This window comes from Tremella mesenterica (genome assembly GCF_000271645.1).
Source record: "Tremella mesenterica DSM 1558 unplaced genomic scaffold TREMEscaffold_20, whole genome shotgun sequence".
Lineage (NCBI taxonomy): Eukaryota > Fungi > Basidiomycota > Tremellomycetes > Tremellales > Tremellaceae > Tremella > Tremella mesenterica.
Genome location: NW_006711244.1, coordinates 102684 through 126530, shown reverse-complemented (window position 1 = coordinate 126530; position 23847 = coordinate 102684). Strand labels below are relative to the sequence as shown.

The window sequence follows — 23847 nt, the reverse complement described above, 5'->3', positions numbered from 1 at the left end:
CAAGAGAGACGCTGATGGTCAAATCGTCCAACACAAGGCAAGAGTCGTAGCAAAAGGGTTCTCTCAACAACCTGGAATTGATTATGAACAAACGTATGCACCAGTGAGTAGAATGACAAGTCTTTGACTACTTCTCACTATTGCGGCTACTTTTGATTTGGAACTACGACAAGCCGATGTTGAGGGAGCTTATCTCAATGGTGTTCTTGATGAGAATATCTACATGGAACATCCTGAAGCCATGGTACGACAGCGCAGTGGGACAGTACTGCGGTTGAAGAAGTCGTTGTATGGGTTGAAACAATCAGCCAGGGTATGGTGGTTGGAACTTGGGAAAGCGTTAGAGGAGCAGGGTTTCAGAAGGACTGAGGGAGATTGGGGAATGTACGTCCGACCAGCAGGAAAATATGGTGGACTGGTAACTCCTGGCGTATGTTGATGACCTGGTCATAACTGCAAAGACCAATGAGGAGATTGATGGAGTCATGGAGAAGCTGAAAAGGAAATGGGTTATGACGGAGATGGGGGAAATGAAGCAAATTCTTGGTCTCAAGGTTACTCGAGATAGGTCAAAACAAAGAATCCACCTTTCCCAACCAGCATACATCGACAAAGTTGCTTCCCGATTTCCTGGTCATTCACAGCATCGTCCAATGACAGCTCCTCTCCCCTCTCAGCATCACGATGAACCAGCAATCAGTGAAACTGATGAACTCGCCCCTCTTTCCCCTTTCCAAGCCGCCATTGGAAGCTTGATGTGGACATCGGCATGTACTCGGCCAGACATCAGCTTTGCGACAAACTTTCTAGCACGGTTTAGTGCTGCTCCCCTGGAAACTCATTGGCAACTTGCTTTACGAATAGTTGCTTATCTCAACAAGACACGAGAGTACGGCTTGGTTCTTGGTGGAGAAGTGGGGAAAGGTTTAGAAGGTTGGGTGGACGCAGACTTTGCGGGATGTAAAGTGACAAGGCGATCTACCACAGGATATATCTTCAAGCTCTGTGATTCAGTGATTAGTTGGATGTCAAAGCGACAAGGTTCAGTCACGACTTCAACATTAGAAGCAGAGTATGTGGCGATGGCAGAAGCAGCGAAGGAAGCGAGATGGTTATCTGGGCTTGTGAAGGAATTGGTCAATTTGAAGGGAATAGTGACATTGAATTGTGACAACAAGGGAGCTTTAGCGCTGGCTAATAATCCAGGTGTTCATACTCGGACAAAACCCATCGAGTATCGTCACCATTTCATTCGAGAACAAGTGTCAAACGGTCAAATTCAACTTGTATACGTCCCAACAAATGATCAACAAGCAGATATTCTCACTAAAGCTTTACCGGGTAAACGTCATTTGAAGAATATGGAAGATCTAAGGATAGAGGATAAAAGAGAGCGAACAAGAGGTAGTAAAGGGAGTTTAAAGCTTAGGACAGTGGGGAAGCCGTCTTAGGTAGTGATCAGAGACTCAGTGATGACGGCAGAGGGAGTGTTGATCGTACCGCCACCACGAGTCGTATGTAGAATCCCGAGAAACTCCGCCGTGAGATCAAACCCACAGATCTCTCTCTCTTTTATGCATCCTCTCTCGTCTCACCAACCAACAGAAGTCTACGGATGAATCCTGTGGCATGTGGCAGAAGAGATGGGAAGTGGCAATCATGAAGAATCATGGATAGCACCTACTCGTACGCACCCACAATCTCGTACGCACCATATCTTGTGTACACACATGTATCACCATACACCCTATCTCGTACACACCCTATCTCGTAAACACCCTATCTCGTAAACACCCTATCTCGTACACACCCTATCCCGTACATACCCTATCTCCCGCCATCTTGTACGCACCCGCAACCTCGTACACAGCACCCACAACCTCGTACACACCCCATCTCCATATACCGGATGAGAAGTCTATGGATGAATCTAGTGGCAATTGAGAAGAAGCTTGTGCTATCTGCATAGGACCTTTGCACCTGCCATGACCATAGCATGCACCTGCAGACATGTTAAGCACCCGCAGACGTACTAAGCACCCACAAACGTACTAAGCACCCGCAAACGTACTAAGCACCCGCAAACGTACTAAGCACCCGCAAACGTGATAAGCACCCGCAAACGTACTGAGCACCCGCAAACGTACTAAGCACCCGCAAACGTGATAAGCACCCGCAATTGATTCATTGCCCACCCCACCCCGCCGGATGGTTTCTACTCAGCAGTGTTGACAGTAGAAACTGGTCTATATAATCCTTTGAACAGCCAGCTCATTTATCATCTTACTTACACCACCAATTTATTTCAAAAGTCTGATCAGCGACGATGCTGAGTTGGCTGCGGTCAGACTGAACAGGAGTCATCTTATTCCCTTTCAAGGGCGATATCAACCAACACTACTCACAAACATGGCTCAACATTGAGGGTCAATACTGTTTTATCATTCCAACCGTTTCATGAAATTGTCAGTAGAGATGAGACAGAGTTTATAATATGTGAGCTGACAGCTAGTATTTACACCGTATAATCGTACACGATCGCATATCATATAATCATACACGGACATCATATAATCATACACGGAACATAGCATACACGATCACATATTGTATAATCGTACACGGACAGCATATAATCATACTTGGAACATTGTATAATCATACTTGGAACATCGTATAATCATACACAGACATTGTATAAGCATACACGGAACATCACATACACGATCACATATCGTATAATTGTACACGGACATCATATAATCATACTCGGAACATAGCATACACGATCGCATATCGTATAATCGTACACGGACAGCATATAATCATACTTGGAACATTGTATAATCATACTTGGAACATCATATAATCATACACAGACATCGTATAAGCATACACGGAACATCACATACACGATCGCATATCGTATAATCGTACACGGACATCATATAATCATACTCGGAACATAGCATACACGATCGCATATCGTATAATCGTACAAGAACATCGCATATCCTATAATCATACACGGACATCATATAATCGGAATATCGCATATCGTATAATCGTACAAGGACATTGCATATCGTATAAATCATACACGGAACATCACAAATCGTATAATCATACACGGAACATCGCAAGTCGTATAATCATACACGGAACATTGCAAATCGCATAATCAACGGACATTGAAAATCATATAATCATACACGGAACAGTGCAAATCGCATACGCAAATCGTATAATCATACACGAACATCGTATAATCATACATCACAAATCGTATATAAACATACACGGAATATCACAGATCGTATAATTGTACACAGACATCGTATAATCATACACGGAACATTCACACAAGGAACCATTGTATTGTATGATCATACACTGAACCGTATCACGAACATACTATCGTACACAAACATCGCTATCGTACACAATTATCTATCGCTATCGTACACGATTATCTATCGCTATCATCTTCGCCGTAGTACGTCAACTGCTAGATGGTAGCTCTCCTTAACTCAAAGGTGTAGCTACTGAATGTATCACTCGCTACCGACAACAATCAAGGATCGCTGAAGAAGTTCAGCGATCTGTAAACTATCTATACTTCCTCTCTCCTCTCATAGAACGTCCTTCAACTCCCGCACAATCCCACGCTCAGTCCTCTTGGCTCAACTTCGTCGTACCTCGCCATATCCCCGATATCCTTCCCCCTCACTTCGGCTAACTTTGCCTAACTTCCCCTACTCTGTTCTTCCTTGGTCCCCTTCTCCTAACTTCGCCGTAGTTCTCCGTTTGACGGCGTTGTCGTGACTAATAATCCCTAGGTTCTCAAAAGTTCGTCGTAGTTGGTCTCAGTGGTTCGGGTCGGCGATGGATGGTGGTCCGGTGATGGTGAAATGTCATACATCACCTATCTGCCACTTGTCAAAGTGCTTTTGCGCAATCAGACACTTGAAACGCATACCCCTGAATACCTCCACCTCCACCTCCACATGCTGGAACCTTCCACCCTTGCCTCCACCTTTACCTCCACTTGCTTATCAAGCCTCCACTCTCTGGAACATTCAGTGCCTGCCTCCACCTTCCCAAAGTAGTAACTCTGGTTGATTGCTGAGCAATCATTCATAGTCCGGAACATTCAGTGCCTGCCTCCACTTTCCCAAAGTAGTAATTCAGTCTGCTCGCTGAGCAATCTTTCCCACATTTGCGATTTCTAGTTTATTCCGTAGACATGTTGAGCAACACGCTTGATGGGGATAAATACCCCTTCCAAACAGGTTGTTCCCCACCTATGGATTTTGTGTCAATCCAGTCAGTCCCAGCCTGACATCTTGCAGTCCCCTCAGTCCCCTCAGTCCCTTGTCACCCTCTGTATACTCCTCAGCTCTACGAGCCCGAGACAAGTATTGGGTTACAGCCCCATTCCAGTCACCTTGCCTACCCCTTGGGGATTAGACCCGGTCCGTGACACTTTCTGATGGTTTTTACCCCGTAACAGGAATGCGGAACAGAGGCCATCTGCGTTTTGTATCCTATTGTCCCCCAAATAGGGATTACAACTTGAGAGCCATGAAATTCGGCAATGAAGTGACGGGGCTAAAATTCCTGGTGAGGCTCACGGATTGACGGCCTCTTGGCGCACCACCCTTTTCCCCTCTGCGCACCACCCTGCCACAACACGTGGTCAGGTACACATAGGCCCCGGCGTTACTGAAATCCCGCGAGCTCTGATTGCTCACTCTTCTCTTACATTGTCAATGTCATTATTAGCTATACCATGTCATTTCCGGTCATTGTCCATGCATTCTCCATACTATCAATGTCCAGGAGGATAATATGAGCCATAGGGATGTCTAGAAGACCCCTGGGAGGGATAGGGAGGCCAATATTGAGAGGATAGAGGAGGGAGAGTAGGTGGAAGAGGGGGGGGTGGTAGGTACCTCTCCTCAGGAGGATAAATGTCGAAAAATGGGGGTACCTGTTCATTAGAGACCCCCCATCGGATACAGCCAAAAATGCAGTATTAGAGACTCACATTCGGTTGATATTGGCCATTTCCTGGTGTCTCCTGGACCAATCAGCTTGCAGGAAACTTTTAAAAGTAAAAGAGTAAAAAGAGAGTGAAAATAGTGAAAATTTTCGAGATCGTGGGGCCAATATAGACAGAGACAGAGCAATATAGCCAGGAATGACTGCAGGACAGAGAGGGGGAGAAGGAGGGAAGGAGAAATGTCATTATCATATGAGAAACCCACCAAATAACCTGTCCCGGCCATCACATCCTGTCTCCTCACCAACCTGTCCTCTGTCCTCACCACTACAGGCCGATTTTGAGTCTCCAGGCCGATCCTGGCCGTCTCTCTCTCATCTCTCTCTTTAATACTCCTGGCCAGGTCAAGAACCGTCTTCTTGAGCTCAGAGATCTCTTCCTGAACTGCAGTGTTAGTCCCCATTACCGACCCCTCTGTCCAGGTGGTTTCTCCAGCCTTCCAAGCAGCCATTTCGCGATTAAAACGATCTCTATCCCTCTCCTGTACCTCACTACCTATCTTACACTTCTTTGCTCCATGTGCTCTTGAGCCACAGAAGGGACAGGGACGACTTTTCTTCTTGGTACCAAGGAATTTCTCAGACTGAGTATGGAGACGGCCAGTGTGAGAGACATCGTTTGAGAGTTGCGAGAGGTTTGATTTTACTCCTCTTTTAGGAGAAGGAGGAAGAGTAGGAGAAGGAGGTAAAAAGTAGGGATTATCAGCAGGTAGATCGTCGTCTTCGATGGTGGTGAGATCAATCTGAGTGGTGGTGAGGTTCTTGAGGTTCTTCTTGGCTAATACCAACCGGTTTCTTCGAAGGTGGGGATCTCGAATTCGATTCGTATCATTGTCGACATCCCACTCAGGCCCTAGCAGTGGATGAACACCAGTAACTTCTCCATTAACCCTAGCAGTGGCCTGTTTTATCGTGTCTGGCCAGGACATGGGGTTAAGAAGACGCCAATGACGATGGATAGGAGCAAGGAGTATGTAGCCGTCTCTGTTCAGGATATCGGTGATATTTCGAAGAGAAGGGAGGCCAATTGAGGATGTGTAAAATTCGTTCTCGTCATCCAACCCCTCTTTACCACTGACCAGAGCAGAGGCTTTTTTATACTGCTTCTGCATGAGAAAGACAGCACGACCAGAGACTCGATTCTTGACATGAGAGAAGATTTGATGGAGAGAGGTATTCTGTATGAGACGATCCATAGCCATTTTGTTGATTATCATGTCACATTGGTCGTCGAAAAAACCCCGAGCAGTTCGCAGTAGGCCATAGAAATCGCTATATGCATTTTTAAGACGACTCTTGAAGGCTCGGTGGTTCCCTTCGAGTCGAGAGTTTGCTGTTTGTCCAAGATGAGGATGTTTGTCGATGAAAGCAGAGACAAAGTGTGTCTTGTGATCGTCTACCATCTGTCTCACATAAGCCCTCGCAGAGTCAAACTCTGCTCCACTCCATTGACTAGCCATGGTGACCAGAGCCCCTTCCAATGACATCTCAGTAGCTGCTTTCGCTATGTTGCTTAACCAGTAGTCCCCAAATTCAGATAACTTCTCCACCCAATTCTCTTTATACACCCTCTGAAAATTTTTTCGACAGTTAACCTTGATGTTCTCTCGAAGATGCCAGCGACAATAATTAAGGTGGACATGGGGTAGGTGTAGGGCCAGAGCATTATGCAGAGCAGTCTCACGATCACACACGATGACTTTGATATCGTTGTTGATCGGTCCCATGAGTTCAAGGTAACTTTTGATCGCGAGGGAATACCATTCGGTCACTTCTCGACTTAAAAACGCAATTGCAGAGGTGTAGGTTTGATTTGTAGCAGTAAATCCAGCAATATGAAGCATTGGTAGACGATAACGGTTTGTTCGATAAGTACAATCCATGAAGAGAACGGTAGGATACGAATGAGTCATGGCTCTGGCTGACGGAGTGGTAAAGACGAGGCCACAGAGCTCTTTTTCGCTGTTGGTGAACGCTTTAAAAAGATTGTTGTTGTTGGTGAGCTGGCGAACAGCTGCTTCAGTTGCTGAAAGACCAAGGCGAACTTCTTTTTCATGACGATAACGAATATTGAGGACATCTCGAGATGTGAGTGAGACTTTGTCACCGAATCGAGCTTGAACAGCAGTGACAATCCCTCGAAGAGTGTGTTCACTGGCTAGTAGCTGTTTGATGTATTCTAGAACCTCTGGAGAACGACTGGCTTGTCGAATAAAAGAGAAGTGAAGCAGAGGGACAGGTTCATGGTTATGAGAGTGGTTATCGATGTGAGGGAACCAAAGGGGATCACGGTGGGCCTCTCGAGCAGCAGATTTTCGCTCTCTGCGCCAGGTGATAGAGAAGGGACATCCTCTTTGCTTGGTGGTATGATCTCTTTTTCGAACCAGTTCATATTCGACAGGACGGCCGGTTCTTCCCTCGCCACCGAAAGCACATCGAAGTTGTAATTTGCCTTTTTCTTTATTACTTCGTTCAGTGACAATGCAGACCATTGAGTCCATGCCAACGGACTGAGTGTGTTGTCGAGCAGCGTCCATGGTAGGTTGAGGTTCAAGATCGAGGAGAGGGTGGATGTGGTGAGCCACAGGAGCAAATCTTGTGTCCTCACGAATGTCGAGATTGATCTCTGCCATGAGATCATCGAGTTCCTCATCATTATAGTCGTGGTCGCGATGTCGCTGGGTTTCTGGTACCAGATCAGGAGAGAGAGAGCGTTGAGGACTGAGTTTTATCGAAGGAGAGGGTGAAAAGGCGACCAGGATCGGTGATGATGGTACCAGGATTGGTGATGACATCTAACTCGTCAGAATGACCACTTCATGCAGTAAAAATGGTACTCACGCGTAGCCCAAGACCAGCAGAATACATGTCGACAAGTTAGAACCCGGGGGGTGGTGTTGTTGAAGAATTAACAAAGTTTTTGGTCGAGATGTCGGTGGCGAAAATGATGATGATGACGCGATCCTGTAAAAGTCAGATTTTTACATTTTTCGATGAGAAGAGTACTCACAGACTCGCAGAGGCCAGGAGAAGAGCGTCGAGAAGTTTAGAAAGGCTGAAGATGTGTTGTTGAACAGCAAAAAAAAGTTTTTCTGGGCAGGAGTTCGGTGGCGAGGATTTTGAGGTTAAGGAGGCCTATTGAAGTCAGCATTTCACTTCTGATAATAAAACAAGTACTACTCACAGCTCAGGAATCAGGAAGAACAGGGGATCAGTGTTGACAGGGGAACAGTGTCGCTGAATATGTGTTATCGCAGGAAAAAAGTTTGTTCGAGCAGTTTGGTTGTTCGAGCAGTTTGGTGGCGAGGATTTTGATGTTGAGGAGGCCTATTGAAGTCAGCATTTCACTTCTGATGATAAAACCAGTACTCACAGCTCAGGAAGAACAGGAGGACAGTGTCGAGTTATTCTCCAAGGCTGAAGATGTGTTGTTGAAGAGTAAAAAAAAGTTTCTCGAGAGGGGTTCGGTGGCGAAAATGATGATGGCGAGAGGGCCTATTGAAGTCAGATTTTGACTTCTGATGATGAAACAAGTACTCACGGACTCGCAGAGAGCAGTAGAACAGTGTCGAGAAGACGAGAGATTACCACGATGGCTCTGTAAGAAGTTATAGCAATTTGATGGGTGGTAGTCAGGAGGGCGCAGGTTGAGAAGGCGAAGGGCCAGAAGTAGGTGAAAAGTAGTCGTAAAAGAGTGAGAAGAGTATCAAAATGATCCTTGAGACGAGTAGAGACTGTGTGTGTGAAAAAGAGCGTAAGTTTACTAGTATAATGACGATAAAAAGATTAGTGGTGGTGAGGACAGGTTGGTAGGTAGCGAGCAGACATGTCGCGTTGTCGTGTCGGCCGGCGTTACTGAAATGCCGATCAGTGGCGAGTCAATGTTCGTCAGGATGGTCGCGTCCCCCGGCGTTTCAGTAACGCCGGGGCCTATGTGTACCTGACCACGTGTTGTGGCAGGGTGGTGCGCAGAGGGGAAAAGGGTGGTGCGCCAAGAGGCCGTCCACGGATTGTCCAATGTCTACCATGAGGTGTCTCACTCTCCACTGTGCACTCTTCCTTCCACATTGTCACGCGGTGCCGCGTGACATCATCCTTCCCCATCAACGAGGTTCCTTTGGACATCAGTTCGCCATCAACGATCCAGTTCTCATGAACTTCATCACCCACGAGGGTATTAGGAGGCTAACTTCATCGAGGGCAAAGTTAGTCATGTAGGAAGTTAGGGAGATACAAAGTTAGGGAGATACAAAGTTAGGGAGTTGCGAAGTTAGGGAGATATGAAGTTAGGGAGGCACGAACTTCGTCCCCGACGAAGTTCGCGAGGTATGAAGCTCGGGACTTCGGGTTGAACGAAGTTCTGCATTGAAGAAGTTATGGAAGGACGGAGTACTTAAGGGCCGAAGTTCCCAGAGATCTTTGACGATCTCTGGTTGTTGTCTTAGTGATAGAAGTTAGTAAAGTACGAAGTTATTACACCCAGAAGTTATTGTCACCTATTGCATATTTCAAACAACGAGGTAGATAAAGGTCGAAGCCCACAAAGTTATTGGCCGTCGGTCCTAGCAAGTTAACAAAGGAACAACCTTGTGACAGTACCAGAGATCGTCCTTACCGACTCTCCAGTAACTTGTGGGAAGATATATGTGGACTAGAGGAAAAGAGAGACAGAGAAGAACGGCTGAAGCAATGTCGAGGAACAAACAGGGAGATAATCAAGGTAACCTAGAACCTCGCGGTTCTAGGGATTCGTCTTTTCTCTCCCAGCCACCTTCTGACACATACTTGGGAGATCCATGGGTTGAGGAGGGTGATCAAGTGTCACAAAGCGTGTGACATTTGTCGCAGTGGTCGGCTAAGTGGTTAAACTGGCTAGTCATTGATGGTGGAAGGGGAACTATCAGTGTAATGTGGTCATGGGTTCAATTCCCATGCCCAACAAGGGGTTTTCTCCGGGTACTCCGGTTCCCCTTGTATGAGTCTGTGCAAGTCATTGATGCTATAGTCCTTATAGTAGGCTTGTTTTAGCGCAAGGTCGTTACCTTGTGCTCAGCATTCTCCTCCCGAATCAGGTTAAGATCACTGTTCCGTTGGGCACTGCTATATCGTGCATATGCTGGTCAGTATGTCTCGTGACAGATTAATCAGCGGTTACGGGTAGGGTCCTGGGTTCGACTCCTGGACGGCGCCGGGGGTAATTCAGCCCCTACTTGGAAAACCTCCCTCTCAGAGTAAGTTTTTGGTCTATTGTACCCTTCCCAAGTGTGGGGACCCAAGCGGGGTCCCCTTGTTGGGGCCCCAACGCGGGGGCCCAAGAGGGTACATAATGTCACAAAGCGTGTGACAAGTCGAGCGAATGTCAGGGAAGGGTATTTAACCAGCGATTGGCGGTAGGGTTAACCGCCGATTAATAGGCCTTTTTGTCGCAGTGGTTAAGATCACTGTTCCGTTGGGCACTGTTATATCGTGCATATGCTGGTCAGTATGTCTCGTGACATCAAGGGAGAAGATTAGAGGAAGAAGATGGGGGGTCAACTGGTGGAAGAAGTTTGTATACATCGATACGTAGGGGAGGGAACTCGCCAGAGAGATTTAAGGAAGATATTAGAGATGGGATGTTGGTGGAAATGATGAGAGCTCTGAAGGAGTTGAAGGCTGCTGACAACCAGAAGAGTGAAGCTCTGACAGAGATAGTACAAGAACTTCGTCGAGGACAGTGGGGAACTAGAGAAGGGTCTGCGACAACTTTGTCAACTCGAGTGCCGAAACCAAAAGACCCGGACGAATTTGATGGGTCAAAAGAGAAACTCACTGGGTTCTTGACCCAGTGTTCGTTGGCGTTGAGTGTGATGAAGGATAGGTTTGAGAGTGAGGAGCAGAGTGTGTTGTGGATGGTAGGGTTCTTAAGAGGGGTTGCACTGCTGGCAGTGCAGCCTCATCTACTTTCTATTCCTCTTCCTCCTTTCCTCTCAAGACGTTCTGAGTCCGCGGTGTGAGTGAAAAAGAACTTCGGTGACCCAGATGAGAGGGGTAGGGCTATTTGGGGGTTGAGAGAATTGAAACAGAAGCAAGGGAAGGCATTGGCGTACTTCGCTGAATTCCAAAAGTATATTGCTATATTGGGGTGGAGTGAGGAGGAGATGTCAGTGGCTCAGGCTATTAACGGATTGGACGAAGTTATGGTGGACGAGCTTTCTCGGAGAGAGGAGACTGGGACGATGGAGGAACTGAAAGCAGTGGTGATCAAATTGGACAATAGAATGACTGAGCGTTGGGTGGAGAAACATGCTAATGGGCAGGAAACAAACTGGGGAAGAACACCTAACTTCGTACAACCAACGGCGAAGTTATTGACGACACTCGTGAAGAATCCTGTGGGCTCAGTGCCAATTCCTCCCCCAAGCCGGAGTAACTTAATGACAGGATCACAGGTTTGGAAACAAGGGGATCCTCTTACCCCTAGGCCAAGTTTTGAACAGAGAGAAAAATGGAGGGCCGAACGAGCGTGCTTGGAGTGTGGAGGCCCGGGACACTATGTGAAGGATTGTCCTTTAGTAGCGGCTAAGGTAGCTCAAGGAAAGATGAATCCTCCGGAGATGTGGAAGAGCTCAAGGAATAGGGAAACAGGAGGGAATGCAGTAGCGGTGGGGGAGCCGAGGCAGATGAATGCGGTAGCAGGAGAGGATGTGGATGGGGGAAAAGGCCTGGACCCGTCGGTTTGAGAGAACGTCGGCGGGTCCATTTCTCTGTCCTCTCTGCTATTGTTCCTTCTGATATTAACAGGAAAGAGCTGACAGTAGCAGAACCATGTGTATACGAAGACGGACATTTCATCATGATACCCATCACTAATGCGAGACAACCGAAAACAAAAATCAACGTCAAAGGGGCCCAGATGGTCGCCTTATGGGATTCAGGAGCGACTAGTTCATATATAAACCCAAAAACAGTGGAGGAGTTAGGATTGGAAGTTATAAGATACCCAGAGGAAGTACCTGTACGTATGTTCGATGGTTCAGAAAGTATCGGTGGCCCCATCACGAAATTTGTTGAAACAGGGATCCGTGTGTCAGTTGAGGACGAAGTTCGTATGATTCGGTTGGATGTCACGAAGTTGTGCGACGCAGATGTGGTGATAGGATGGTAATGGATGAAGAAGGAAGGAGTGGTCCTGGTTGTTAGGGAGGAGGTAATAAAGATACCGGGTAGACAGAAAAGAGAGGGGGAGAAGCTAGGAGCAGTTTTTGGGTTCAAGGAAGGGGAGGTTTTAGGGCCTAGAGACTTGGCGTTGGAAGACGAACTTAGTGAGGAAGAACAAGAAGAGCTGCTGGAGTTGGTACCTTTCGAGTACCATGGTTTCTTGGATATCTTTAATCCTAAGGTAGGAGGAGAGACGTTACCTCCAAACCGAAGTTACGATTTGAGACTGGACCTAGTGGAGGGGGCGAAGTTAAAGGTGGCCCCACTGTACTCGTTAGCTGAAGATCAGAGAAAAGCTTTAAGGGAGATTCTGGAGAAGGAGGTAGCGGCTGGTAGAATTCAAAAGAGTAACTCGCCTTATGGGTCACCTATGTTCATGGTTCCCAAAAAGGTAAAAGGACAGTGGCGAATGGTGACGGAGTATAGGAAGTTAAACGAAGTTACCATTCCAGACAATTACCCCCTTCCATTGATCAGTCAAATTACTGAGGAATTAGGTACAGCAAACTATTCTACGAAACTCGACTTGATGGGGGCATATCAATTGCTACGAATCGCTGAAGGGTATGAATACCTGACAGCATTTCGTACACAATACGGAATGTATGAATCATTAGTAGTTAGAGATGGGCTACAAAATGTGCCTGCTGTGTTCCAGCATTTCCTGAACGACATCTTCAGGGATTTACTAGGGGAGGGAGTCATAGTGTACATCGACGACATTCTGATTTATGCTAAGACTAAGGAGGAACTTAGGAGATGTACGATAAAGGTATTTCAAAGACTTAGGGAAGCTAAATTGTTTGTGAAGGCGGCTAAGTGTGAGTTCGAATGAACTTCGGTGGTTTTTCTTGGGTACGTGGTTTCAAAATCAGGCATTTCGGCAAACCCAGAATATGTTGCTGCTGTACAGGATTTTCCTCGGCCTAAGAATCTACGAGAATCCCGAGGATTCATGGGAATGGTTAGCTACTATTGACGTTTCGTCCCGAACTTCTCAAAACTTGCGAAGCCTCTGAACAACCTTACTCGCAAGGATGTAAGCTTCACATGGGGAACTGAGCAAGAGGAGGCGTTCAGAGTGCTGAAGAAGAAGTTATGTGAAGCTCCAGTGCTAGCTCATTTCGACACCTCTTTGAAAATGATCATGCAGGCAGATGCCTCGTTCTTTGGATGGGGATATATTATCTCACAGGTTGATAAAGAAGGTAGGGAACACCCTGTGGCTATAGAATCGGGAGCTTTTGATTTAAGGGTGCTGAGTTGAATTATACTACGGGGGAAAAAGAGTTGTTAGCGATAGTCGAAGGTTTCAGGAGGAAGAGACACTTATTACTACAGGTAGAAACGAAGGTCTTGACAGATCATCTTAATCTGACATATTGGATGGCCCCGAAACAATTGAATCCTAGGCAAGGTAGGTGGGTAGAAGAACTGGCTAATTTCAGATTTACGATGGTTTACCGTCCCGGGAAGCAAGCAACGCTGCCAGATGCCTTGTCACAACGACCGGACTATCATCCTGGGATAAAGGGAGTAACGACCGAACAGGAGGAGTGTCAAGGATACTGCCCACCCTGGGATAGAGGACAAAGGACAAGGGGACAAGGACTAGGAGTGACAAGGAATATACTTAAGTTAACAAGACTGAGTCCAACAAGGAATGGGACTGTGACCCAAGGAATGTCTCTGGCTTGTCTTACAAGGTTAGAGGGAACTGGACTGGACTGGACTGGACTGGACTCCAAAAGGGTGGCAATGGAAATGACTTTTGATCAAGAACTAAAGAAGACTACAAAGTACAAGATAGGGTTTATATAGACAAATCAGCCTTTTCCAAGAGGCTCGTGCAGACCTGCGGAATACGAGCGCTCTGAACCGTCCTGCACTGTCCTGCATGCATTGCCTTGCATCCCACCGATAACCACTGATATCCTACGATGCCATATCTGCGTTTACCTACGTCCTACTATGACATCCTACGGGATGCGCCGGAAGTCGCTCGACTTTGTCGAAGGTGGTCGATGAGGAACTATGCAGAACATAGAAGTGCTGCGAGAACAAGAGACTGAGAGATTATGCCTTAGCAGGCATTAGAACAGAGGGACTAGAGACTAGGGAATTACTGGGGACTTATGCCTTGCAGGCATGGGAGCTAAGCACCGACATACTAAAATGATATTTGGAGTTTATGCCTGATAGGCATGAGAGCAGAGGTGAAATATCAAAACACGAAAGTGGAGGTTGAACTTGTTTTGCGCAACAAGGAACACGTGATGGCTTCATTCATGACAAGGAGAATTTCGTCCAAGGGTTGCCGAAGTTCGACTCGGAAGATGTTACTAAATCAAGCCTAAGACACATGCTCCGGGCCTTACAAGGAACAAAGGAAGTTAGGGAGGAAGATCGGATTGAAGGTGAGGACATTGTTAAAGGATACAAAGTTGATGAAGAAGTAAACGAAGTTCGGGAGGGAATGTTAGCAGTCATCTGCGTTGAGTGTTCTCACCCCGAATGTAGAGCTGAACGTCAGGAGCCAAGGCAAGTTGAAGAATTTTGGCGACGATCACGACATGGGATGTTTGTGAATCCGTCGTGGTCGGTAAGAGGTTTCCTACGGTTTGATGGACGAGTATATGTGCCAAATATCGAGGAGATGCGAGTAAAGATTCTAAAATTCAGACATGATTCGATATTAGCCGGTCATCCTGGAGTTGCGAAGACGTTAAGAACTAGTGCTTAGAGATTACATCTGGAATGGAGTCAGGAACGACGAAAGCTCCGGGAACGACTGGCGACGGAGAACGGAGGTCGACGACGGGAGGGGCACGAGCAGCACCAGGGACACGAGGAGGGGGAGAGGGTGATAGCTCCCACAAAGGAGCGGGAGGGCGAGCTGGCCGGGTGGTGACTGAAGGAGGGAGAAGAGGAGGAAGGCCGGGAAGTTTGTCCGACGACGAAGGAGATTCGGTCGCGAACACCGAACGACGAGCAGCGGTGGGCGACGGGCGAAGAGCGGGAAGTTGTCGAGACCTTCCTCTGTTTAGCAGGGGAAGGGGGGAGGAAGGAACAGACACCTGATGTACACAATGCACATCGTGTACCGCGTCGTCAACTCACAGAGTATAAAGGGAAATCCGTTGCTGTTGACAACAGATAAGGGCGTTTCCGTCGTCAACGTTGTGTTTCATGGAGACCAGGATACCACGAAGATCCCTGCATACGAGAAAAAAAAATTCAGGCTAATGAGTTTCGTACTAAGATTCATGGATACTGCGACGAATTTCCCCCACGATTTTTCAATGTCCAGGAGGCAAGTTACGATGTTCGGTACATGGCGATCTTGTTGTGAGGACGGCGGCGTAGCCGAAGGAGGTTTCATATTTTCCTGGAATTTCATTACGGGAATTACATTATCAGGAAGTTGGCTTTCAGGAGAAGAGTGAGACCCAAACTTCATGCTGAGTTGTTTTGTTCTTTTCGGCGTTGATGTTTGCTCACGGGGACGTTCACGCTCAAGGAGGGGGCGACTGTCACGCGGCACCGCGTGACATCATCCTTCCCCATCAACGAGGTTCCGTTGGACATCAGTTCGCCATCAACGATCCAGTTCTCATGAACTTCATCACCCACAAGGGTATTAGGAGGCTAACTTCGTCGAGGGCGAAGTTAGTCATGTAGGAAGTTAGGGAGATACAAAGTTAGGGAGATGCGAAGTTAGGGAGATATGAAGTTAGGGAGGCACGAACTTCGTCCCCGACGAAGTTCGCGAGGTACGAAGCTCGGGACTTCGGGTTGAACGAAGTTCTGCATTGAAGAAGTTAGGGAAGGACGGAGTACTTAAGGGCCGAAGTTCCCAGAGATCTTTGACGATCTCTGGTTGTTGTCTTAGTGATAGAAGTTAGTAAAGTACGAAGTTATTACACCCAGAAGTTATTGTCACCTATTTCATATTTCAAACAACAAGGTAGTTAAAGGTCGAAGCCCACGAAGTTATTGGCCGTCAGTCCTAGCAAGTTAACGAAGGAACAACCTTGTGACACACATTTCCTCAGTCCAAACCAGTCCTTCATTATCTTGACCAATTGCTTTTGACCTTCTATTACATGGGGTGGGAGCCATGGCTTTTCTCGTTTGATACATTGATGATATCCTTCCTCCTAGGCTACGCACTTGACGGTTTGCCCACTGACATTGGTTCCTTCTCTGTTGATGTTTGAACTGTACACTGCCCAGAGCTGATTGGGATTGTTGGTAATGTCACCCAAGATCTGTTGTTCTGTTTCAAGAGTGACTTTTGGCTGTCCCCCACTCCCAGGTCTTGGAGAATGGGTTCTGGTCTCTGCAAATTGAATAAGGGTAAGGGTACAGGAGAAAGACGGTAGACTTGCTGATGAAATCATGCTTTGCCAATATCTCGATATGATTGTCCAGCTTTGTGTTTCCACACAATCTCCCCTTGCTCTGCTTCTGCCAGATCTGGCAACATGGTACTCGGAAGGTGTTTTATAGAGATATGCATTATCCTGGTATGAAAATAAATAAAGGATGTGTTGATGGGGTAGATGTTTGGACGTCCGGAGTTATCTCGATAACGCCGCAGTGTGGCAGCACTATACTTTGTACAGTAAAAACATCTCATCTCCCGTCCAATCATCTACCCCCTTATACGACAATACCCCCTATATAACATACACCCATCACACTATAGAACTGTATAACACAACTAGACATCACCCCCCACACAATGACCACCGCGATCCCTGCACGTCTCCTAACGTATCGCCCGTTCAAAGAAGGTTTCGGTACCTACATCGACCCTCCTACAAACGTACCGGTAACCGCCAAGACTGTATCAGACTCTCTCTCTCTCTTATCCGACCTTTTGATAGACCGACATCATACAGATGATCAAGTCGTACAGGCCGCAGCTACCTTTGCTGCCGATATGATATCTGTCAACAGTCAGTCCTCCTACTCTTCTGTCACCTCGTACGTTCATCGTTGACTAGCAGTGCGTGAAGAACGCCCAACGATCCGTGAAGACGCGTTGATGGAACGCATCACAGCCTTGTTGGATGACAAGATGACACGTATGACCACTTTGGTGGATAACAAAGTGTCAACTTTGAGGGTTGAAATGCGTCAAATCAATGACAACTTGATCAAACGAATAGACACCGTGTCGAAAAAGGTCGATACCTTGTCAAGCAAGTTGGATACTGTGGCGGATCAAGTACAAGATATCCAAGTGTTACAGAGACAACAGGTTGCTCAGGTCAGTTTACAATCTATCTTTCTTGTATTGTTTTTCATCCTCTCTTGATAAAATATTCTTTTCCTCTGCAAGTGCTTTTCTCTTTTCCTTCTTCCCAATAATTTTCATTTCCCTTCCCTTGAATCGTATTGGTTGATCCGTTTAATCTCCTTCCCCTTGAATCGTTTCGGTTGATCCGTTTGATCTCCTTTCCCCTTGAATCGTTCAGTTTATCCATACCTCACAATACGAATCGAACCTTTTACACAGTGAGAGCATCCGTTTGAAATGCTCCACGAGACGCGATTGTGGATACAAAAAAAAAACCCCAGTTATAGACCGGTCCAACACGAGACGCGATTATGGATAAAAAATAAACCCATTTATAGACCGTCCCAAACATAGAGTTGTCCTACATGCTGATTCACTTACAGCGAGCAAACAAACGTCGTCGCGCATCCGAAAAAGATCTCGTAGCTGTCCCTAGCCAATTGGATCCAAAAGCCAAATATCCAGTTTTGACCAGACGGGTCAGTTTTGATTTTTTTTTTCTTCTCTCTTCTTTCTTTCCCGTCTCTTGCTTCTCTATCTCGCATGGATTCCGTCTTGTTACTTCTCTATCACATGTAGTCCGTCTCGTTGCTTCTCTGTCACTAGTACTCCGTCTCGTCCCTTCTCTATCACATATATCCAATCCACTTACCCAATCAATTCTCTATTTTCATTTTCCAATTTCAATTTTTCCTTTGTTACTTTACCCACTTGCCATCTGGACTTTTTCTTTTTCTTTCTCCGTTTTGTTTTTGTTTTGGACCCACTTGCCATTCTAATGCATCATCCCATCTCCGTTGCACATTCACATTTACATAAACATCTCGACCCCCGACGCGATACGCTTTCACACAAAGAATCATCCTCCATGACTGACGACTCCAGGGCGCCCGAACTCTCTCTTCCCAACAAAACATCCTCGATCTGTCCGTCGAAGAAGTTGACATCTGGATGAAATGGTATGATCGTCAAGGTCTTGAAACCATGAGCGTGGATGAGAAGAAAGAATGGTTGTGGTTATTTTTGATAGGACATGAGGATGTTTTATAAGAGACTGAAGATGGACGGATCCCATTCTAGGTGGTGTTTATCTTCTCTATATACTCTACTCTTAGTTTTCATTTTCATACCTCACCAAAACCTACAATCTTGCCAATTTTCCACCCAGCCTTTGCCATGCTCGAGACGTAAAAGATTAACCCAGGGAATCTTTCCGACAATGACACGACCATGTGAATGTCCATTTCAGTTCTCGGAGAGATTATGCGTCGAAAGCAAAATCGATCCTTCATGCATCCCACTGTACGTATTCTCTAAAAGAACTGAGATGCACAAGACAAAAAAAAAACAACCCACCCGTCTTCATATTAGATGATTTTTTTTCACCTCATGTCGTCACTTCACCGTTTCATTGATCAAAGAGAAAACCGAACCCATCAAATTGCTGACACTGACGTGACTTTTTTTTCTATTCATTCCCTTTCTTTTTTTCGTTTCTGCCAAAGAAGGTCCGGATAGGGAAACCATGCCAAATCATCGACCGTCAACTCGTTCTGCCAATTCTTCCAACTCATGTTCACACCAAAGATGAAGATCGGCTCAAGGGGACGACACATACAACTTGGATCCATTGATGAGTCACAAAGAAGAAAACAACAACAACAACAAGTATAACGTATGACCAAGAAACTCGAAAGTCTGAACTCTATCGCTTGAGCCTTACACCTCGTCACCGTGGTATACCATGAAACGATACAAGAGAAAGAAAAGAAAACTATGTTTCACACCAGCCTATCCGACTGAAAGCTTTTAATTTATCGATCCGATATGACTCACCTCGCTTGTTCTCCTTCTCACCGGTCATTTACTATTTCGTTCCTCTGCTTCATCACTTTTCCTCTGAAACATCTCCAGAAGACTCTTGCGACCCATCGTAGTGGGTGATTCTCCCCTCTCCTCTTCCTGCATCCAGAGGTTCCGATCTATGCTCTGTATGTGCAAGTCAAGTCGAGTGAGTGAGTTGAAACCATTTGTCTTAGATCTTTACGTCTCACGACATGCGTTTCTCCTCCCCCTCCCCTACAATCTTTCAACACCTCGGCCTAGTCTTCTCGTCTGCCGCCATTGCCAAGGAAGAAGAAGAAGAAGAAGAAAATCCCGTTTCCCGTATCCCGTTTTGCAACATGTATCTCGTTTCGAAAGGAATGTCTCATTTTCAGCTCACTGTTTACACGCAAAATACATAGTATCACTGACCCGAAAACTCTTGACTTTATTCTCGCTTTCTCGCCCTTTCCCTCCCCGCCTCGCCACCTCTTATCGTCTCCTGCCATTTCTCATTTCTCATTTTGCATTTCCCTCCAACTCGACCATCCTCATTACATCGAGAGACAATCCCGATCCTGAGCAGCTTCCCCTTTCCATTTCGCCTGCCCAAACCATGATGAGCGTTCCGATGGGCTGGCGACATTCCCGGAAGGACGATCCACGCCAACAGAGATACGATTTATCAATTCTGCAAGACTCCCAGCCACGAGCAATTCCCTTCTCATGTCCCCGACCCGCTTCTTTCCAAATTGCGCTAGGAGATGAGTCTGTCGTCAGCCAAGTTGGAATCACCGCTAACATCTGGCACTCACCCTGGCCATAAGCTGGACAGAAGGCGGTCAATGTAACAGCTGTTGGTATTGTCGCAGAGTAGGAAAGCCCAATTGTCGAGGGATGATGGGAGGAAAGAGGTGATGGGCACGGAATAAGTTGGTCAAGGAGGTTTAAAAGTTGACAAGAGAACTGCGGGCGGCAAGAAACACATGATAAATTCGTACGTACCGTCACCACCATCCCCATCCCCACCGTCACCACCACGACCATGCCCGTCACTGTGCCCCTCTCGTCCGTCGCCGTCGCCGTCGCCGTCGTGACACGTTGGTTAGAGACAGCTTTCGAGCCTTCTCCCCTCGGCAACGTCCACTTTTCATCTTCCACTTGCTCCGAACGTCCCTCTACTTCAGTCTCCAGGTTGTCCTCTCACCATGTCGGATTTGTTCAGCTGGTGGCTGACGACGACCACGTTCACCTCCTCAGTGACTTTCTTCGACATGTCATATCACTCGACTTGTTCCCTCAACACCCACCCGACTGTCTTCCTCACCTTCAGCATCTCCATGACGTTGCCGTCTCGGCCACTCCCGTCCACGGCGAATCCGGTCTATCCCATCTCCTCTGGTCTTCCTTGTTCTTGTCCATCAACGCTGTGGAAGAGGCTTTGAGACTCCCACCGAGCTCTCTCTGGTTCACCACCAACAGCAGTGTCATGGATCCAACGTCTGGGCCAAGGTCAGGAAGGAGGACGGATTTCAGGAAAGAGTTAGTAAACGATATTCCTCTCTTTCAACTCAAGACACCTGTCAGCGCTCCGGATGAAACGATGAACGCCTTGCATGTTCTAGCTCATGATGGGATCAGTATCAGCATCAGTCTAGATGGTCAACAACCCGTTTTCAACGATCCTCAAAGGGGTCCGTTACCTGGAATGGACAAGGAGAGACATCTCCTCTTACAGGTAAGTCGGGATACAAGTAACGACCAGTTCTTACACTGATCTTTCAGATTCTGGGTGCCATATTGACTCATCGATCTCGTTATGCCATCTTATCCAATTACAACGTTTACATTCTATTCCATTGGGATGATCAACGAGCTAGGCTTGGTGTTTCCAGACCTATCAAAAGGACCGGAGGTTGGTGGAGCGCTCCAGCTGGTACATCGACCGAAGATCGTAACGGCAGACGTCTTTTAACCCTCAAACCTTTCTCACTCTCACTCGCAGTAGGACTAGATTCAATCTTTGCCAACTCTGGTCTTCTAAACCTTCCGACCATTCCGTGGACACGTATGAGTCACCCGGCTGGAGACACATATCACCTCCGTCAAGATTCACAAACCTCTCACCACCACCACGACGATACTTCTGCCCCCTCACAAGGACAATCTCATCATCATCCGTACGGTTCTGGACGTTTCTTGTCCAGACCGTCATCGGTAGTATCCCAAGATGATAATCGTCCGAGGACACCTTCCGCCACTTCTTCACCGTCGACGATGACGACGGACACTCCTTCGCCAAAAACTCACAAGGTGAGTGACGCTCTTGCTCGTCCCCACTTCTTTTCCTTTACAGTGTGAAAGATTGGAGACCTAATTCTTCTGTCCTCTGTCGCTCTTTCTTTTTCCCCTCTCGAGACTGACTGTACTGGCCGAATAATGCGATCTAGACACTGATGTGACAGTCTGATCGTGTTGTCATGACCGAGCCTGTAGAAATTCTCCTACACGATGAAGAGGGTTCTGACATGTCTTTTGGTGAACGTTCGGTGAGTTTCTATCGTTCGTGTTCTGTATCCTGTTTGCTCTTTCGCCCCTCTTTCACCTGTCCATCATGGTCAATCACTGTGATGATATCTAATCTGGGACCAGAAAATGCACTCGGCCCCATGTCATGTCGTGTTCCTTCTCCCCCTCGCTCTCCTCTCCGGCTTGAGATGAAAACGGTCGTCGCTGATTGTCATCAGTTTGATGAACAGTCGGTTTCCCCTACTCGAAACAAGACGACACCCTCAATCCAAATCCCTCCACAACAAAACACCTTGACCAAAATCCCCCCGTCATTCTCGTTCATCGTTTCAATCCCAACATGTCCTGATCGACCCATAGTCTTCTTCACCGATCTCTTCTCTGCCGGATCCGACGCAGCAAACTGGAACAAACCCTGCCCTTCGGCGTTGCCCCGCCTCCGACTTTGCACGAGACGCGGTCAAGGTAGGATATGGACAGCTTATCAAATCAAATACCCCGAACAAGTCTACCCTCACGAAAATGTCAAATTCACCATTTGTTTGAAGGAGAGGATCATCAAGCTATGTGACCTCAAAGATGAACACCCGTTGTTCGTCGACGAAGCTTTGAAAGCCTGGCGTGCAGAAATGAAATTCTTAAACACGGTTCGACTATTTCCAGAACTAGGTTTCATCTGTAAAGCCACCGGATCTTACAAAGGGTTTTCTTCAACGACCATTAAAGAGGGTGGAGATGAAGCGCAGTTGGATCATTTGGCGATAATCATGGAAGATGGGGGTGGTCGAACATGTACTACCGATTTGGATCAACCGTTACCAGAGGAAAAGTGAGTTTGTCTCTCTCTCTCTTTCTCTCTCACTTCTGACCGTTTTGCATCCATCCGTCGTTCTTCATACTTGATACACCTGCGACCTCTGTGTGCACGTTTCCTTTGATTGACCCGAGTCCTTCGAGACTTAACGACCCATTCTCTCAAGTCGTTGAAATACTAAACCACTGTCAACTCTCACTCATCCCGCGCCAACACACGCTGACCGGACAGAGAAGAAATAATATCACACTACACACTCCTTTCCAGACGTCGCATAATACACGGAGACGCCCATCCCCGCAACTGGATCAGGGTCGAAGCGAAATATCGACATTGTCTACCTTATCGAATCAGATTGATCGACTGGGCCAGTGCTTATTTCGTTTCAGTGGACGACGAGTTGGGAGATTGGAAATTACAATGTCAGATTGATGAAATCAAATTGGCTTTTGAGCACAATGACGTCTACAGGTTGTCGGCACCCCAGCAAGTGTGAAATAGAGGAACGGATGCATTTGGTCTTACTTGTCTTTGCGAGTCTGTGAGTAGTTACTTGTTTTATGATCAGAAGTGAAATTCTGATTTGGATAGGTCCCCTTGTTGTCATTTACCTCGTCACCAAACGTTCCTGCAGCAAGAATTTCTATCACCCTTTAACAACACCTCTTCAGTCTCTTCAAACTTCTCGACGTTGTTCTCCTGGCCTGTATAAGTCTGTGAGTACTCTTTCTATCGAGAAATGTAAAAATCTGACTGACTTCGACAGAATCCATCATCATCCTCGATCTCGCCAGCCAAAACCTTTTTTGACTCTCCAACAACACTATCCCCCGGGCTCCCGGCTTGTCGACATATATTCTGCTGGTCCGGGGATTCGAGTGAGTACCCGTTTTCACCTGAAAAAGTTTTCATCCTGACGAGTTAGATGTCATCACCAATCCTATCGGTTTTCACGGTCCCCTTGTATATAACTCAGTGTCGCGAAATGACCGCTCGGAAGGCTGGTGAAACCAGTCAGTAATGGGGACGAATGCTGCTCCGGAGAAGCAGACTCTCAACTATTCAGGAGATAGTTTCTTGACCTGGATTTGGCTACCAATACGAACAA

At 46.8% G+C, this 23847-nt stretch overlaps 3 protein-coding genes across 3 annotated transcripts; all 3 read left to right on the top strand.

Annotated features, from left to right (window-relative positions):
* Positions 1-11480: 11480 nt before the first annotated feature.
* On the top strand, positions 11481-12211 carry TREMEDRAFT_66282 (uncharacterized protein; the record flags this gene model as incomplete). The annotated part of the gene is made up of 2 exons (XM_007008354.1): positions 11481-11776; positions 11848-12211. 2 exons carry the CDS (start codon positions 11481-11483, stop codon positions 12209-12211), a joined length of 660 nt encoding a protein of 219 aa, XP_007008416.1.
* Positions 12212-17011: 4800 nt separating this feature from the next.
* TREMEDRAFT_66281 (uncharacterized protein) lies at positions 17012-18622 on the top strand (the record flags this gene model as incomplete). Its single annotated transcript, XM_007008353.1, has 4 exons — positions 17012-17228; positions 17280-17542; positions 17956-18051; positions 18458-18622. 4 exons carry the CDS (start codon positions 17012-17014, stop codon positions 18620-18622), a joined length of 741 nt encoding a protein of 246 aa, XP_007008415.1.
* Positions 18623-20441: 1819 nt separating this feature from the next.
* TREMEDRAFT_66280 (uncharacterized protein) lies at positions 20442-23235 on the top strand (the record flags this gene model as incomplete). Its single annotated transcript, XM_007008352.1, has 5 exons — positions 20442-21134; positions 21182-21709; positions 21862-21945; positions 22156-22754; positions 22971-23235. The coding sequence occupies 5 exons, from the start codon at positions 20442-20444 to the stop codon at positions 23233-23235; spliced, it is 2169 nt and encodes a 722-aa protein (XP_007008414.1).
* Positions 23236-23847: the final 612 nt, after the last annotated feature.